The 20,147-nt window shown below is 38.4% G+C and overlaps 1 protein-coding gene across 5 annotated transcripts in view; it reads left to right on the plus strand.

The window, feature by feature from the left end:
• Window positions 1-20,147, plus strand: part of slc39a11 (solute carrier family 39, member 11) — a 100,356-nt gene that overhangs the window by 16,417 nt on the left and 63,792 nt on the right. For 4 of the 5 annotated variants that reach the window (XM_026315282.1, XM_026315285.1, XM_026315283.1 and 1 more), the window contains exon 4: window positions 2,009-2,167. The exons of the other annotated variant lie outside the window; for it this stretch is intronic. In XM_026315282.1, coding sequence (XP_026171067.1) covers window positions 2,009-2,167 — 159 coding nt within the window. The remainder of the gene's footprint in view (window positions 1-2,008; window positions 2,168-20,147) is intronic. 5 annotated transcript variants of the gene reach the window in all.

A 20,147-nucleotide genomic window follows, 5' to 3' on the forward strand; every position in this document is an offset into this window, starting at 1 on the left:
TTGGAAGGACGGATAGATCATACTTCGGAAAAAGTCCTACTGATAGAAGTACATTAATTGTCCCAGTTTGAGGTTATTATTAACCAAAATCTCTACACAATACAAATCGCAACAAAGCTGTTACAATAAATAAATGTTAAGTGAAGGAGAGCTTAACACATGCATGCAGTTCTCTCTGGCAGTTGGTCTAATAAGGAGTCAGTAACAAAGCCATAATGCAGTTAAAGAAATAGTAATCATGACTACATCTATTTCTGGTTTATGTTTTTGCACAATCCATACCTTTTCTGATGAATTCCAGCTCCGTTCACATGCTCACATAGTACCAGGATTATTTCTGGGGCAGAATGTTCCATCGCTCCATCTGAAACTAGTTGTAGCTGGATTATTGTTTGGTCCTGAGTGAGATAACGAAGCCAGAATTAGTGATGAACAGGTGTTTGAATAGCCTCGGGACTGTTGAATGCAGACTGATGAGTGAGAATAGATATTTTGCAATTGACTTGGGGGTTTGGATGCTGAAAATGCATCTCAGAAAAAGGAAAAATAGAGGCAGGATGAACACAAGTACTTGGTTGTAAAAGAAAGAACTAATATTAAGTCAAAGAAAAAGGACTGAGAGCAAAATTAGATTGCATTTTCTACAGTTGTGTCTCAGGTGAATTGAATAGGGTTTACTTTTTGACTGAAATCCTCAGATAGTCCTATATCAGCATCTATACCCATCCTTGCAAAATTGTCTTTTGATAGAAAGTGCTGGAAAGTTTGACCTCACAGAATTAGATTCCCTGTGAAATTACAGATCAATCAAGCTGATATGGGTGTTCTGCATGGGGTTAAGTGATCTCATGTTATTATTTCTGGGATTGGCATTTTAAAATATGCTGCTCTATTTTTTTTTTTTTTTTTGATACTATTTGAGGAGGCATTATACTCTCTTTCAGCCATGTTGTTGTAATCCTTACCCATTCATTTTGAGCAAAATATTTTTCATATCAATAAGTTCAGTAATTTATAATGTCTGGGGCTGCAAAAACCATCAAGAATCCATGTATGAAATACATTTCAACAGCAGTGTCATTATTCTAGTTCAAAAATTCTAAACCTATACTCATAACAGTATTAATCAAACATAAAAGCAGAATCAATTATCTTTGATTATTGCAATGTTCAAACAATGGTAATTCCTCAGGAACCTTCACTTAACTGGGCCAATTAGTGTGCGAAGTAGATTTGCATTGGGAATTGGATTTGCTGAGATTTAGGTCATCACAGAAATACACAGCATTTTGGTTTTTCTTGTTATTGCAAATAGTTGAATAAGAAAAATCAGTGTTGATCTCAATGTCCAGTGGCTACAACGAGGCGTCAGTTAGCTTAGCTTAGCATGGCGACTGAAGTCGGGGCCTTTCCTGACTTTGTGTACTCTTAATAGAATCCAACTACTAGCAACTTTAAAGCTCAAGCCAAATCAAATATCTTCAAATCAACTTCACCATTTTAATACACTACCTGATTGACAAAGCTGATTAACCTTGATGCGAGTGGTAAAATTCTAGAGTGCTGGAGCTGACTGTGGCCTAACAATAGGCTTCCATTACTCCTGATTGGCAAGGCTGACTGCAGATTGATGTTTTGCATTTTTGCTGCTGATCAGGAAGCTGCTATGAGAAGAACTGTGAGAACTCAAACCGTGATGAACACCAGAAGCTGCAGATACTTTGTGCACATAAATGTAGACTGAAAAAACACACTAGTGTGTTCAAAAATACAAAACCTTCCCCTTCCTTTTTAACAACTAACACAGACTGTTCGCTGGAGTGAAGATGGTTATCACTTCACTGCACTTCACTGGACACTGCACACAAAAGCAGTTCCTGATCAGTTTATACAGTCTACTGTAAATGTCCCAAAGCTGGGAACATATGTCCTTCTAAACACATAATAACAAATATTCAGTTGAAGTATCTAAGTTTTGTCTTGTTTTTACTTTTCTTGCCATTGTCAGGTAATGTTGGCTGCTTCCTATTGGTCATTGCTTGCACCTGCGATTGACATGGCCGAGGATTCTGGGAAGTATGGCTCATTTGCTTTTGTGCCTGTGGCTGTGGGATTCACACTTGGGGCGGCCTTTGTATACTTCGCTGACCTAGCCATGTCCCTGCTGGTAAGAACCTCACACACACTGTATTCTGTAGTGAGAATTGCAAGCATAATGTCTGTAGTAGGAAGTGAACATTGTGAATGTCATAGACCTACATAAATCATCCAGACAAAAGAACATTTCTGACAAATGATTAGGTGAAAATAAGGTGGTTCTGTGAATGACATGACATAGTTGTAAGAATATGCAAAAACACCATACTTGTAATACGTGTTCGGAGTAGACATCTGTAGAGGAACAAAACATTTACATTACGTTTACAATAAACTGGCAAAAAAATTAAACAAAGCCATTTCTTTGTACTCTGCAGAAATCATATTAAGGGTTAATATTCTGTCTTGCATCCTCTAAGACGTTTATAAGAACTATTGGATGAAAGTTTTCCTCTGTTCAACTTTGCCTGAGCTGTTCTTTTGTGTGTCTTAGGTAATGGCATAATTGCTGCTGAGAGCAACTAGTGTTTGATGAATGGAAATCAGAGAGGAAATTAGTCTGGGCCCCATGTTAGTATAATTTGCCTTAGGGGATTAATTAATAAGGAGTTACAGGCTGCACTTGCCAGTGTGTAGCAAATAACTACATGCCTTTACTCAGTTCAGAGTCTGGTCCGTCCTTATTCTTAAACTTTACTGCGTGTTGATGTATACTGACCACATGAGATTTGCAGCACACAACAAATTTACAAGTCAGGTTTTGAAGGCACACAGACATGCATTAGTGAGAGGAGAATCAGACTTTTCTCAATTTCAATTATTCAATTTTATTTGTATAGCACCAAATCGCAATACAAATCATCTTAAGGCACTTTCCAAAAGCAAAAACCCCCAACAAATCCCTTATGAGCAGCACTTGGCGACAGTGGAGAGGAAAAACTCCCTTTAAGTGAAGAAAAAACCTCCAGCAGAACCAGGCTCAGTTTGGGCGGCCATCTGCCTCAACCGGTTGGGGTGAGTGGATAGAGGAGAGAGAAAAGAACAGCAACAATAAACAACAAATAGACACTGCAGGTTGGTGGGGCCAGTAACTGCACATCAGCAATATACAGCTCCAGGACCAGGGACACCTGCAGAAGGTACAGAGAGAGAGAGGGAGAGGTAGAGAGAGCACAAACTAGAGGAGAGAGAGAGCATCAGAATCATTAATAATGTTCAGTTTAACCTAAAAACAATGACTCATCTTGTTGGAACTTACCATTCTTTTAAGGACATTTTGGCCGGTCCTCACAACTATAGTGGGAGGTGCGTGTGTGTGTGTGCGTGTGTATGTCTGTGTGCTCCAAGAAATGTATACATACATAGAAATCAATTATCAATTAGATAATTCAAATATCAATTAGAAGCAAATCAAATAAGTTTATATATGCATATATATATTCAATACATGAAAATTCTATGAAACAGGTAATGGAGGAGTCCAGGAGCATAGATACTATCCTGTCTCCAAAAACAATATAAAACAATACATTTCTCATTATGGTCGCAAGTGTAAACTTCTTTAACTTAAATTTTTACACCTGAATTTCCCTTTGGGTATTAATAAAAGTCATCTCATGTCATCATCTCAATTTTTAAAAGCAAACGTTATGTAAAGTATTCCACTGAATGAGACATAAACTGATACAGAAAGTGGCTATGTGATATGTCCTCTGTGTATGTTACATGGGTACCATGAGTAGAACCAGAATTTTAGTCACTGCAACTTGAAATCTGCAGTATAGCTCTTTCTTTTGGGTGGCATTTTCACTTGTGTTACACTGGGAGTTAGAATTTGGTGTGAACATGAGCGTTTTTACTTTTTCAGCAGTGCACTATTAACTTCAATTGAGTCAAGAGAAGTAGAACAGTGACACAGATAATCTGCAGATAGTAAGCAAAGAAATGTCAGTAAAGATGGTGAATATATATATATATGAAGGAGTCCAGGAGCATAGATACTAGCCTGTAAGGCTCTTTTTTGTCAGACCCTCAAAAGAGACACTGTTCTCTGAAGCAATGATTAAACACAGTCCCCTTAGCCTTGCAGGTAGGTGTTAAAACCTAACCCAGTAATCCCATCAAACTCAGCAGAGGTTAATTGGGTGAATGACCCTCCAGGCCTAAAACCACCCATGAAGCAGTTCAATTAACTGCTCTCTGCTGGTATTTTGAGGCTTAGAGGATGAGCATGAACTTCTTCAGAAAATTATCTTTGTCAGTGTGATGATGACAAGTCATTTTTAAAGATTCAAGGCTTTTAACTAGTTAGGCCAAATGAGTTTTATTTTCTTCATGCTTAAAGGCACATGCTTGCAATTCGTTTAATAGTGATGTCTTCTAGATTAAACTGATGAACAAATACTTTTAAATGGACACTTAGTAAGCACCATTTATCCCTGAGAAAGACATGGCTGCCTACTAATACACTTAAATGAGTGGTTGGACTGTCTGATAGACCTCTGTTTTTGTTAGTGTAGCAGAATGTATATGTGTGGAGAAACTGCATGTTTGTTTGCTTTGATCACATCTGTTCATGAGTGGCTGCATGTTCAAGAAATGTGACACGTAACATAATTGAATTCCTCCAAGCTGCCACATAAAGCTTCATGTCCCTTCATTCACTGTGATGTTGCCCAAGGGTAGAAAGCAGAGGGCTCTGCACTCAAAAATGAGCCAAAACACAACATGTATTGCAGAGTCAGTTAAACAGTTAGATAATAATATCAATGTAAGTGCAATGTGTCATCAGAGCAGTGTAATATGACAGACATCGAGTGAAGGGTTTGACATGATGTAAACTAACACATCCAACTATGCAGTCTGTGAGACAGCTATGGAGATGGATGAGAGAATATCTTCCAGCAGTGTTATCTGTAGTCAGAAACTGTGAACAGGGTTTGGGAATATATTTAAACATTTTTTTTTTTTTCACCGTTTCAATGGAGTCGTCTGCTTTTTTGTCTTGCTACCACATATTACATACCCTCGTTGACAGTTGTTTCCTCTGCTACCTTACATAATTCATAATTCATAAGTCATTTTATCCCTATGTCTTTTCCATGGCATTTCTTTCTTGTATATTCCCTTCTGTTAAATTCTTTCATCTCCTAGTTTCTCCTCTGTTGACATTCTCCAATGTCGCCCTAATTTTTTTAAATTTCTCCATAATTTCCACCACCTCCAGCTTCCTTCTTCTTCTCCTGCCCTTTCTTTCCTGGGTGCCATGGTGATAGCAGTGGAAACGTCAGGTTGTGATAATAGCCAGCATGAAATCAACTGGGAACATATGAGGGTCTTACATACACACACACACTGCGGGGGGCCGTCAGTGTTTGGACAGCTGCTGGTGCCACTTTTACTGGCTCCTCAGCAAACACTGGAGCTGAATGAGAAGAATGGAGGAAGGGCAAGATGAACAGAGTGGGAGAACTGGGGTTGACAAGGGAGAGACGGATGGCAGCAAAAAGGTAATGGAGAGACACAAGGGAGGATGAGAGAGAGAGAGATTGCCAGAGAGCAGGATGAGCTAGAAGAGCCTTCGAGCTGCGTGATGAAAAATGCTAACCAAAGCAGTGTGTAATGGTTCCAATAAGACATTTTATCACCACCCCGTTTCCCTCTCTCTCTCTCCAGACATCTCTCCACTGCTCTCACTAAGGGAATCTAAAGGGCACCGAGGGCACAGCAAATTGAGTTTATGTTTTGGAACCCCTTATTGCAGGTTGATTTCTCAGCTTTTAACTTCAGTGGGTGAATAGTTTTTGTTTCAATGGTAAGAATGTGGTTTTTTGAAAGCTGCAGTTCCCCATCACCCGGCAAGTTAATTGTGAAACAGTCAGCTTTAGCATTACATTAGAAGAGACGGAGTTAGAGAAATCAACCAAAAACGTGTTCTTAGACTATCTACTTTAGTGTCAGAAAAACAGAATTTCCCTTTGGGGATTAATAAAGTTCATCTCACATCATCTCATAGTAATTTAAAATAATCATAGCAAAGAGTTAGATTAGTCTCACCCATGATTGCAAATCAAAGTGCAACTCTTGTGCAGTTTCACTTTGACTGTGCCAGCCTGGTGTTTGATGATGGTGGTGGAGAGTGCTAACACATGAACACAAAATATCTCACAGATGTCCAATTGGGTTGAGAGTTAGTGACTCTGAGGGACACAGCATGTGAATCACATCTTTTACGAAACTGTCAAACCATTCAGTGACCCTCGCACCCTATGATGGGTGCATTGTCATCCTGGAAGTAACCACTCCCAGCATGGTAGAAATGTTTCATCATCCGATAAAGGTGATGGGGTGAATGGATAGAGGAGAGAGAAAACACACAGTTTCTTAAATACCTGTAGCCTACCAGGCGTTTCATTGCTGCTATTTCTTGTTACGTATCAATCTCCATTGATATCAACATAACTTCAGTATGGTTTAATGCTATAACTATAACTAGGGTATAAGAAAGTCTGTTTTTTGATTGTCATGTTGTGTAGTGTCTATTTAGTGATTGAATCAGTCTAGAAAAATAAAAATAAAAAACAATACAAAACGTTCTTCAATTAACTCTCCTGCAAGCTGCCTTTCATTTCTCCCTTAATAGCAGTCAGAAAAAGGACAGATGATTAAAGGGCAAGCTGTTGGCTTGGTCTTACTGTACATTGGCACATCTAAAGTGGTGGTGGAGAAAGTAGTTTAAATAAAGGAAGAGATGGACAGAATGAAAGAATCAGAGTGCCTGTTACATTTTCACTTATTTCAGCTCTGTGTATGTACGTGTCGCTGATATAGATGCTCATAGATTATATATTTGGATTAATAGTCAGTCACAAAAATCCCTTTTCTCTTCCTCCCTTCATTTTCAAACCAGGCAAGTTTAAAGACCTTATTATATTGTGTAACGTAGTTAGTTAGTGTTTCAGTCTGCTTTTAATCTTATGGTCTGTCTGTAATTTAAAGAAACATTTTGTAACTTAATTTGTAAATTAAACTGCCTGACGAAGCATGAAACAGTTACAATATCAATTTAGAAATGTTCCCACCCCCTTTATGTGTTTATATGTTCTCACTGTTCACATATAGGCCTAAACACGTTTTAGTGTTGATTTAACACTGCTGATTTTGCTATGTTTACGTGTGCACACTGCCAAAATATCTGATCCCTCGGCACAAAAGTTAGTTTTCTGACCCTCTGAAGACAGTTGGCTGATTGTCCTCATGAAGTCAAGTGAACATTTGCAAAACATTAACATAACACAGATCTATACACAATAATCACAGTTCACAGCAAACCCTGAGCACATTCATTATAGTATGACCTACAGTATGGTATGTGCGTGCATAAGGTGCTGTAAGCTCAGCGCCACCTACAGACATTTTAGTGTAACGCATGCCATGCCACCTAAGGAACACTGCTGGACTGATTGTGTCTCTAGCTGAGACTGTCTTTTCATCCCCTCTTGATTATTGACTTGGAAAGACGTATTGGGTTTGCTTGCAAGTTGTTCTAATGTTGCAGCCACGTTTATGATCAATACATTTAAAAGGTCTCATGTGACACCAACTTTGTAGCCTACTGACGTTCCATCAAATTCAGTCTGGTTCAAGTTTGCTGTGGTTACATTTAGAGGTTGCATGGCTAGGCATCATTGCAGCCTTAGTTGGAAATTAACAACATCGTTGGTCATTATGCACAGTTACAAAAATGCATTGCAAGTTCAATGCCTATAGTACTGTAGTTTAGCCAAATTTAATGGGTAACTTTGTCCTTGTACAGTAGCTGTATCTTACAAATGCCACTGATTTCCCATTCGAACCAGGGCAATAAAGTCTAAGGACATCATCTTTGTCTTCTTCCTGCCTTCTCCAACATCCGACTCAGGTAGAGCTGTCGGTCGGACAGCTCCTTGCTGAAATGGGTAGATTTTTAACCCCAACTTTTGAAGCCACTAGCAGATTCCAAGGATACTTCAGTGTGTCAGTGTTTTTCCAGTCAAAATGCTGCAAAATAAGAATTTCAAGTAAGAATCTTGTTTATCTGTCAGGTTACTACCTGGTCATAACAAGTAAGACAGACAGTGATGTTTGTCTTGTCATGGCACTGCCTCTGTCATGGCGCTGTGCTCCCCGTGTGTACACTGTACACTAGTGTGTGTGGACAATTATTTTCTTATGATTTAGTGTGAGCATGTCTGTGATTCCACAGTAAATAATTTGGAGAACATATTTTTTGTTTGATACACTCTCAATGCATAATTGGTTAACATTTTAAAGGTTTAAGTAGAGGCCTGTTGTAGTGACACGCACACAATACTTAGCTGTCTGGAGGAGGTGTCACTGCACAAGCATTATAGCCATCACGGAAGTCATCTTTAATCAACACACACTATGTTGTCTGTTTGCATCATTTTCTTTCAAAAACAAATTTTAGTGCAGAACAGGCATGGCCTCGTTACCTTTCCTTGTTGCTTCTCACCCGTGTCTGCTGTCAATCATGTTCTCTCTATGACGATAAAGTCCTGGTGGTTGCCTTCTTCTGACAAAATACTGCACCTTACACTTCCACACATAAAGACCTTAGCTCACTTACTTTATTTGTGTTAACGTATTTTGTGCTGCAGCCCCTAGTGTGTGTGTATGTGGGACACAATCAAAAATGGCATCCAATTACATGCCTGCTTGTAGTGAGCCATGTCCTGGGGGGGTGGGGGAGATGCCACAGTGTACAGTGTGTGGCTAACTTTTAATCAAGTTTGGAAGTATTTTGGATTCTTGTAAATCAGCTGCAGTGTGCAAAACAGGCAAAGCTAACACTGGGTGTCTGGTTGTACAACAGACATTGCAGTTAACCTATGAAGGTTTAAGAGCTAGCAGCTATTTTCAGAGCACATTACCTGTTAACTCCACCCAGTTGAGGGCTATAACAGAACCTATCAGCTATTTAGTTTGCATAGGCATGTGCCCCCACAGTGTAATTATTAATGTGGGATTTAGACTAATGAAACAGATCTTGGAACCAAAGTACGATATAGAGAGTTGGCAGCATTTCAGTGAACAATGCATCCCTGAACTACATGACTAGATTAGGCATGAGGTGGTAATTTCTCTGTCTGCTGCAGAATGAGTAGCTGGAAAAACTGACGGTTGGACACTGTGTGTAACTGACTATGTCAAAATTACTCCAGACAAACCACAGACAAGTAAACAATAAAAGATAGTTAATATTTCATTTGTTGGTAAGAGTAAGAAATCCTACTTAGTGAGTAAATGACATACTGAATATGAATATGTCCAAAGGCTGAACTGTGACTGTACATTGATTATTGCTATTGGTTGTAAAAATTCCCGTTTCGATTGCTCCTATGAGGAAACTCTCAAAACATGTTCATCTCATGTTATTGATTTAGAAGCTAAATTGAAACAGCATATTAGCTGAATTAAATTGAATCGGCTCAAAACTGCACCACACTTCATTGTCACAAATTTATCATGCTAAATGCAGACATGCCAAAAGCTCCTCTAGAGACAGAGAATTCATTAGACAATATTTGAGAAGGGCTTATGTAGACTCCACATCCCTAATAAACTTTGATGTTTTAATTGTTTGTTGCTCCTGATTTCCCTATTTCTGGGTATTTTTCAATGTAATGAATATTCAACATTATAACACCTCACCTATGTGTCCTATAGTCCTAAACTAACAGCCTACGCGACTGTTGTGTTTTACCTGTATGGCTCATGATTTAACACCCTTGTTCATCATCTGTGATGTAAAAATATTTACACCTAATCAGAGATATAAAAAGTGTGAGTCACAGTTCAGTTATGAAATCCCAGCATCTCTCCTGCCACTGTCAGGCTGTCAGCAGAACTGGATGGCAGGGGAGGGGCTTGTAACAATGGCTAGCTCTAAAGTAGTTTCTGTCTGAGACTTTGCTAACACTCAGAGCTGAGGGTGTCTGAGCAGTGAACAGGGATGAGTTGTGCCCTCCATTCTCCATTTCTATAATCCCTCTCTGGTACTGTCACAGTTTTACAGTTGTGTTTTTTTTTTTTTTTCCAGACATCCTCTGTAAACATTTACAGGCTGCCATATAGTTATACTGCATCACTCAGTGTACAATGATACAGCTAAAGGAAAAACAGTTATAATTATAATTACAGATATTCTGGGACTTGAAAGGAATAATCCAGGATCATGATCCCTTCAGCATTAGTGCTGAGCAGCACAAAACCTAAGCACCTGTGGGGACATTCAGGTAGTAAAAGCTACACAGAGGTGGAGACTAATGCGAAGAAAGCAAGGTTTATGTAACTGCAAAAAATGAAAGAATTAAACACAGTTGTCTTGGGCCACATTTGGGTGTCTACAACAACAAATAAAGTTGCTTGGGTTTGATACAGACACAAACAGCCTTGTCTGAATAATTTATTGGACTGCTTTCTTGTTGTTCATCTGCCTTTTTTCCTCTAGCGCTTGAAGACAAATATATCGCTAGGTAGCATTTGTGGGGCCTCTGAGATTGTCCTCCTTCTTTGGAGGACAATAACAGCATCTGAGCATTGTTCCCTTCAGTGTAAAAGTCCCAGTAGTTATCTAACCCAATTAATATTTCCCTAACCATAGCCAAGTAATTTTTGTGATTTAATCCAAACAAACCTTTACCATAGCGGTTTTCTTTTTTATTCTGGCTGCTCCCGTTAGGGGTCACCACACCGTAGCTGTTTAAGACCATAAAACAGACCATAGCACTGACAAATAATGTCCTGCTAATAAGCATGTCACCTTAAGGAACACTTTGTGTCATTGTGGAGAAGAAGTGCAAACAATGTAGTTGTTTTAATTTGGAGAATTTGTTGGACATTATTTTATTGCTTATTTGTTCAAGCTTATTGCCCATTTTATTTATTACTATTTCACTTGTCATTTACAGAAAAATGTTCTGCGTCCCTCAAAAAGTCTTTCACACACTCATTCACATACATTAGTCACATTTGTTCCAGACATTAATTCCATGTGGACAGTTTTTTATCAAATGAATGACACAGGTTGAAAACCTCTGAGTGCACTTGTCACAGATTTGTTTTTTCAGTTAATCACTCTATGTGCAAGGCTTTTACACAGCAGCAATAAAACACAATGAAAGTCTGGTTATTTTTAGTTTTTCCATTCATATTCCATTTTCTATTGGCTATGGAGGCATTCATCTGTTTTTCTGTCTGTATGTAGTTTCATTCAGCATTGTTTTCTGGCTTTTGCTCTTTGACTTGTTCTTGCACCTGTCTTTTTGAAGTGAAGCCTGCATAATTACATATCTGAACTCTGTCATTACTCTCTGCTGCCCATGCCCCTTGATGCATTGGTGTGCTGGCTTCCTGCTCGGTGCGTAGTGGAGCACAGTGACTATTTTATGAGCACACATTGTCTCACCCTGCTCTGTCTAGTTGGTTTGTTATCTCACCTGTGCCTGTGAGATTTATATTGGCCTTTGAATAAGTGATGTCTTCCTTATCTGAGACATCTGGCTGGGCTGTAGAGCTCCTCTTGTTTGTGTGTTTAATGAATCATACTGGTGAAAAGTGATATGCTATCTTGTCTGTGTTTTGAGTAAGAGTGAGAAACAGTGATACTGAATGTTCCTGAGATGCATTTAATAAATGAGAAAACACTGAAGGAGAATGGATTTGATTTTGGCTACTTGTCTATCATGAAAATTGATTGTTAGCAATTGTTGTTTGCATTTCTCCCTGAAAATAATGTGATGTTGCTTGCCTTCACAGTCATGAGGCTGGCTTGGATGTTTGCTCCTAAGGACAAAATGTAGAAATCAATCCGTTTTTTAGTTATTTCAAAGCAACCCAAGGCGGAGCCATGACACAACTACTACATCTTATATGCTGTATAGGGTTGGTGGCATCAATAGAGACTCAATCATGGAGATTGAGTCTCACTTCAATATAATGTTTTAAGGTTTTATGACAATTTGTTTTTTTTTTTTTTACAAATGTAAACAGTTTGAGAAACAGAATCTGAGCATCTTTGATTTTACTCATTAAATTCACCACCCTAGGCAATGTCAGACATCTGATGCTGTTGGCAGCCATGCTGGCTTAGCAGGCTAAGCACTGGTTCAATAATTGCAGGGTTGCCAGTTCAGCGCCCAGCGCCTCCTGTCCACATGCTGAATCCTTGAGCAAGACACTGAACCTGAGTTCCCCAGTGTTTAGACCATGACCATGTGTGACAATGGGTTAATGACTAAAGTACTGCAAAAACTTGCAGGCTTGTTATTATTCTGATAACAGTTTATTGCTGAGGCTGTGGAGTCTGTAGTAAAAGACAACAAATCTAGTCACATATGTGCCATCTGAAAGTTAATTTCAAGTGTCACGCGTATTTCAAACCTGGCAGAATTTTCTAAAATTCTTGTGCTCATCATATAATCCTGCCAATATTTCCAAAAATATCTCCAACAATATGTAGGTGCTCTTGAAGATGAACATAAAGGAAAAAACAAGAAAAATCTCTTTAGGCACTCTATAGGAGCGATTATTGTGTAAAAATCCATTACTGAATTTGCTTGTACCAACTGGTTTTGACCTCACATGGTCTTCATCAGGCCTCTGCTGGACTTATAGATGTTATTTTCTGTTCAACAAGGTTATATTTTAATATGGGATATTTATGTACTTATATTTACATCTCAGCATTGAAAACGTATCTCAATTAGTTGCTTTTAGCAAAAATGACCTTGTTGAACAGAAAACAACATGCATATCTAGCTTTGGTGTATAAGTCACATTTGTAATTATACTAATTATAATCTAAATTAGCCTATGAAGAACGAATTCACTGAACTCTTCATCCTTTGGGGGGTAGGGTGAAGCGGCATGTCCACTTACTCTATTGGGTTTCCTGAATGTCAACACTCACTCCGAAACAGTACAAATAAATACAATAGCAGGGAGGTGGAGGAGTAATCTTGCAATGCTGCTTAAGGCTGGAGGTAGGAGAGCACTGATAATAATAGTAAAATCATAATTTGAATTTATACGTCTTTACAGTCTTAATTTTTACCTATTTATGCTGTTTTTGCAGCAGGGGAGATTGATTGTATTGTATTATCAGACTTTTTTTTCACACAGACATTTTTCAGATTTGCATCACAGAGCAAACCCACAGACTTCAAACTAACTTGAAAATTTTCCCCAGTGTAGAGTACAATTTAATGATTCTGTCAAGGCCACAAAAAGCACCAGAAAATTGCTGAGCTTTATATAATGCTTCTCCAGCAGACTCCCATGGGCTCAACATGATTACAGAGGCAATAGACTATTTTATTGGAGAGCTATTTATCTAGAAATTGTGAAAGAAAAGTGTTATCTCAGTGATGAATTAGTGTTGCCCAGTGCTGTGAAGCCCTACTTAAACTGTGTGAAGCCAAAATTGGGAAATCTGACTCTAATATGTGTATATTAATTACATGAGCAGGTTTGGTGTTTATGATGTTGGCATATTTATTGATTTATAACAATATGTTGTGTTTTATTTTACTTCATCAGAAATTGAAAATTCAATAGAGCTAACAAGTTTTATCTTTGCATCACTGGCAATACATTTCCCATTCCTTACCCATTACTGTGTTTGTCTGCACCTGCATCTACATTTGCATGTGTGTGTGTGTGATTGTGTCAAATCTACTGTTTCTGTCACTGTCTGCTTGCATTCTCAGTCAAAACATGCTCTAATATTTTACCTGAAGAAGCTAAATTAACACCTTGTTTGTTGCTTGTGTGATGGCAAACTAATTTGTAAAATCTGCTTTCACAAAGAAACACAACAGGAGGCTGCCACCTGTAGTTTTATATAGTTGAAACTTTTATCTATATTTTCAGTATTTTCTAGTATTTGATATATGAGCTAAGTTGTTTCCAGCTTGGATATGGAAGCAGGACTTTCTGTTATGTCACACAAAGGATAAAGGCATCCTGCATTAGTGTACTGCACAATGGATTACTAGTGTGCATTCAGTGGACAGTCAGTGTATGGTGGTGCTAAACCAGTCAGGGCCCTCTAAACTATTAATGCCATTTAAATCAATTCTAAACAAGACAAGGAGCACGTGTAAAGGTGCTTTGTGATGTGCTCTCTTTAATTATCGATTAAAATTCTGCCAGCTGTTAATGTGTCTTTTAACTTGCTTGACTTAAGGTTGCAGATGCAGAATGGAATTGAGCGCTGTGATGCTCTGATGACATGATTTATCGTACACGTCCTTTTAAAAGCTAACCTCCAATGAATCCATCGTTCCATGACTAAATCCTGCAGAATGATGTGATGGAAGGTGATCCAGTTAAACTCAGGTTCAGGCTCTCATGTCAAAACACACGCCAACTCAAATTTGCAAATTACGCATGGATATATGTACTCATAATGTGAAGGGATCCTCTGTTGCTATCAGCTGTAAATGCCCCTAGTTTGAGATGCGTTTTTTAGAATTAGGCAGTTCTTCTATAAATTACATACAATCTACATGTTTGCTAAAAAAGCTAGATGTCTGAAGAGAAGAGAGGAATCAACGGTTGAAATAGACACCTTCTGTTGAGCATTTGTTATATTTGCTTTATAACTTAGAATTAATAAGACATGAGTTAAAAAAACAGTCACAAAATTGCAAGAAACTGTTCCTTGTTTATGAATTGACTTGTCATGAAATTAACATATTTTGAATTAAGAGATTAAATCTTCTTGTTCAAAAATGTAGTGTTCAGCCCTTTCTCATCAGTGCCACTGTCGCACCATTAACCCCAACTGCTCCAGTGGAGTTGCTCAGTGTCCAGCAGGTCAGACAGGTTGTAGTGCTTGTAGCTCCCATCATCATAGCTTTTCACTGTTTCACTACAACCCTCTTTTATCTCTCAGAATCACCCTCACCCTGAACCCTTGCCATATTAATTTGTTACATATTACATGACATATGGCACAACATGAATCACTGTTTCAAAAGTGTATGGTGGGATTTAAAAATAACTCCACTCAGTAAAGTGTCAGAAACACAGTTAGTGTATATCTTGTTTTTTTTTCTTGTCAGGCAACATTGGGAGGGTAATGTCTGCTCCACAGTCTGTTTTAAGGTCAGATAGAAGGATAAAGGTGTTCGGAGTGTGCTAATCAATAATCTCAGTAGTCTGAATAATGACTTTACTATATTACCTGCAGATCAGCAGATGTCAACTATCAAGAGCGTTCATCTGTCTCGCACCACAAGCAACAGCCACTGATTATACAGGATGTGGATGACTTGCTCTTGATGCCTGATGGCTGCAGTGAATTAGGGTGTGTGTATGTGTGTGAATGTGTACTGAAGCAGTAGTGTTTTCCTAGCAGTTAGATCCTGACAGGCTTTGCAGGTAGCAAAGGTTCAGCATAGCCCTATGATTCATGCAGCCAGAAGCGGTTCTCCACCTCATTTATTCACCACATGGACACAGAGCTCATGCTCCATACTGAATATCACATGACATAAGGCATGCTAGCCATCGCGTGTGTATGTGTGTGCGCAGGGATGGGTGTGTTTTTCCTACTGCGCTGGCTGCTGTCCGGCTTACCTATGAATAATCATTCTCCTTTGAAATGTCACCTTCCAAACTCAGTGGCCCCTAGCAGATCACTGTGGACTGGTTGTGGTGACTGTGTGTGCGTTTGTGTGTATAACAGTAAGAGAAAGCAACCTATATTGATAGAAACTGTAATAAAGAGAGAAATCTAAGCTCAGAGCTAAAACACTTGTGTGTGTGTGTGTGTGTGTGTGTGTGTGTGTAAGCAAGTTGATACTATCTCCATAACCCTTGTTACAATCTCTGTATTCTCATTCACATCTCTGAGGGGAATGTGTCGCCATGGAGATGTCATTTAAAATCCATAGTCTGTCTCCGTTGTTGGTCTGTTGTTGCAGAGAGGTTGCCCTTTAATTCTTCCAGCCACTAAAAAGCACAAGAAGCACTGTGCTTACATATCCTATTCTGAAACATGTTTCATTTGCACAATTATTATGGCAAAGTAGGTGTAAAAAAAAAAGTAGAGATTAATGCATTTTCAACCTGATAAATGTAGTGGGCAGAGAGTAATCTTTGTCTGAGTAATCTGAGTAATCTTTGTAGGTGAACCTTTCAGGCGGGACAAGGTATGCAGCTTGAGAGACAAAACTCAAACCAATGTCTGAGTGTTTATCATATAAAATCTGCTCTCATTTGGACTATAGCTGCAGGACGAGTAATGGAGGCATATCCCTGACATCCCTGGAGGATGTGGACCTTGGAGTTAAACACCTCAGTATTGAGGATTATTGTCTGAAAATGATATTATAAAACTGCAACATGTTTTTTCTGATTTTATGTTTAACAATATGAAAAACAGCAGTCTGATGAATTTACTCCCTTGAAGACATAAATACAGCCTTTATTATGTGACGTATCGTCTTTGCTTTTTAATATTTTTATCAAATTGCTAACCATATCTGTTGCTCCTATGCATAGTGGAAATGACAATATATAAATGCATCATTAATATTATATATGACAACTTATCATTTATTTTTACTGGTTTTAATCATGAGTAATGGAACACCCCTAAAAACACACGTCATAATTACATTAAAACCATGGATTGGTTGCTTAACAGAGTTATAAAGAGGCCAGAGGCCACTGCACAATGACTACAAACTGATGCATATCTCAAAAAAATATTCCTCAAGAAGCACAAATGCAAAATGCCTAAAAATAAGATGGAAAACGACAACAAAGATGCATAGTATGATTTCAAATGATGTGGTAGAATTTTTGTGTGCTTATCAGTGTGGCCTTTTAATTTCAGTGCTCAGGGACCCATTGTCTCATAATCAGTACATGATTAAGACAGCCACTTTCCACTGCCACCAACATCACTCCACATCACTACCACCAATAACGGGTAATTACGTGTAAGTATGTGCCCAATCAATACCCCTTTTTAGTAACAAACAAACAAATCCATGCAAAACAAAAATATTTGGAAACAATACAAAACACAAACAGGGAAGTCAATGAGTGATTGTGTCTGAGAAACACACATGTAATGATCCCTTTTCCAGTTTCTGTTTGCCAGCTCACAATCCATCCATCTGCTATTTATTCTGTTTATTCTGTAGACGCTCATGGAGGCTAGAGCCAATTCCTGCTAACACCCATGTACACCCAACACTGGTCACCTGTCTCTGCTCACCTTGGGCTTATAGAAAATTAAAATTGAAATGTCATACATACTGGATACATGATAATTTAATACATTAATTTATCATCTGCACAAATGGGGTCTTTTCAATCCCCTGTAGTGCATAATTTTGAAAGAGCGTTATATTTGAATGCATTTCTTTCAGTCTCTCCCAGGACTCCAGAGTCCTCCTTCTTAAAACCTTCTTAATATTTCAATACACCACCTATTATTGTAATTATATGGGTCACTGACTTAGCTTATTAGAATAAAACATGTTTCCTTGCAGGCAGCGCTTTTCACAAATTATGTATTCAAATGTATTTAGGTCTATGATTACTGAATTGAAAAGTGGATGGTTCAGCGTGGTGGAAAAATGAAAAAAATTATCATCAATGATTTTAACTGATCTCTCCAAATATTTATAGTTATTGGAGAGGTGCAATATAGAGTGAAAAATCTCAAACTGTGTTTTAGGTATTTTAGTCAGGTATTAAATTATAATTAATAATTATAAATAATGAAAATAAATTTATAGCTTTATAGCTTTCTTCCAGAGATTCTTAGGTTCTGTGTTCCAAGTGATGGTCAATAGGTTTTGCATCAAATAAGATTATTTGATAGCATTTTAAAATAATTAGCATGCAATTCGAAGAGAGACAAAGAGTATTCAGTTTATCTATGTAAAGGATGATTTTACATGTTTTTGCTGTTCTGTTGACCATTAAAACCAAACATTTCACAGCTCTCCTGTCTCTGGTTAACACTAAATGCTGTTCGATGCTTCATTAGTTTCCAGGTGTTGCCAGTCTTGACAGTTATTTTCCTGTCTCAAATAATACACCCAGTATCACTCCTGTCAATTCAGTACACAGTTTATGCAAAACTGTGTACATCCAGACAGCTGTGAGATTAAGTCATAGTGACGTCTGGACAGGATTGTTTTTCTCACCTGAAGCAAGCAGCTACTTAGCCTAAGATGTACCAGTCAAGTATTAGATTTTAGCACCCAATGCATATTTTTACATAGTAAAATAGTTGGTGGTATGGATGTGACACACCACTTCTATAAACCAGTTTGCCTGCTTTTCAGACCACTCTCACCACAGGACAGAGGTCCCCTGTGGTATATAGTGTTTCTCTCTGGAGGGTGCCTTTCAGCCCACACAGACGCTCTTGGCGCTGCTTTGATGGGGTGGTATTGTCAGATCAAAGCCCTCCTTAAGGCCTCTTAGCTCAGGGAATACTTGCCCCATGCCCCCTTTCTGGAACTTGTTATCTTTGATCAGACAAAATGGCCAGCAGGTCATTGAGTAGCTCAGTGAAATCACCAGAGAGACTAGTTGAAGGTTTAGTGCACAGACAATATATGCCACATGTGAGCAGGTTTTACAAAGAAACATGCAAATCCTGATAAGCTCTCAGATACTCATGCACAAGGTATGAAGACATGCACAGCCACATACACAAGCTCTTGATTATATTCAGACTCATGCACTTCTTGTTAAGTGTGAATTGTGGTTAATAATTCCTCTGCTGCTAAAGGTTTTGTTAAGCCTATGTTAGATTAGATTAGATTAGATTATGCGAATTCAGGTGTAACATCAGTCAGCCACAAATTCCCATAAAGATGGTCAAATAGAAGGGTATGTATGTATAATAGTATGGGAAAACATAACATAACAGGAGCAATAATAATAATGAATATAATATGTACCAGTATATGAGAATAAAATAGGCAAATCAGTCAGTGTCAGATGGCTGTCTGGTCTGTATAAACATGAAAAGAGAGGTGAACAATGATGAATATAGTGACAGCTGCGGAGTCTGACGACAGCAGGGACAAAGGACCTGCGGTAGTTCCTTCAGGTGTAGCAACCATAGCTCTTAGAACTTTTGGAGGAAGTTCCTCTTTTTTGTCTGTTCATGCCACAGGAACTGACAGGCTTGTAAATAGGCAAGAGGTGTAATTATTGTCTAATTTGTCAAAGGGAGGGAGGGGTGAGGAGTTATTTGCGTTGTTTACATTTGCATAACAGAGGTCCATGATTTTAGTGCTGCTGGTGTTGCATTTGACATACTGCTTAAAGGTTAGTAGGGTGGAATTCAGAAATATGTGGTTGAAGTCTCCAGTGATGAGCATTGCATCCTCGGGGTATCATCTGTCCCATAAAGGGTATTTTGCATAGTTTATCAGCCTAACAGAGTATTTATTAATGTAAATGAGCCACACCACAGTTGAGTTGATTTGATTGAACTGTTGCCAAAAAGACCTGATGCAGAGCTGTTTAAGATACAACTTCAATGTTTCTGAAAAGCAACTTAGAATATTGGTTGAAGAGAAAACAGCTTACATATATGCTGAAGTAGTCTTCTGCAAGATGAAAGGCGAAATGTGAGCAAATATTAAAGACCCCAGTGTTATTATCTCAGAAACAGAGCGTCCCATGAAGACTTTGCACAGTTATGAATAATCACTGCGGAAGCATTTTGGCAGTTGTTACATGGGTCTAAATGGGAACAACTAAATTCATCACCAATCTCAAACTAATAACACACTGGTTTAATTTGTGAGTCATACTACAGTGGAGTTATCACGATTGCATCTCATTAAGGAGGTAATAGTTCCGACCTTACAATGTTAACAGTCCTAAACACAAGAAAACAGGCCTATGAAATGTTTGGTCCGCTATTGTCTTTCTTCCCAACACACAACACTTCTTCCATGACAGTAATTCCTGAGAAGACATGAAAAGAGTTTTAT

This window comes from Mastacembelus armatus, chromosome 19 (assembly GCF_900324485.2).
Source record: "Mastacembelus armatus chromosome 19, fMasArm1.2, whole genome shotgun sequence".
Lineage (NCBI taxonomy): Eukaryota > Metazoa > Chordata > Actinopteri > Synbranchiformes > Mastacembelidae > Mastacembelus > Mastacembelus armatus.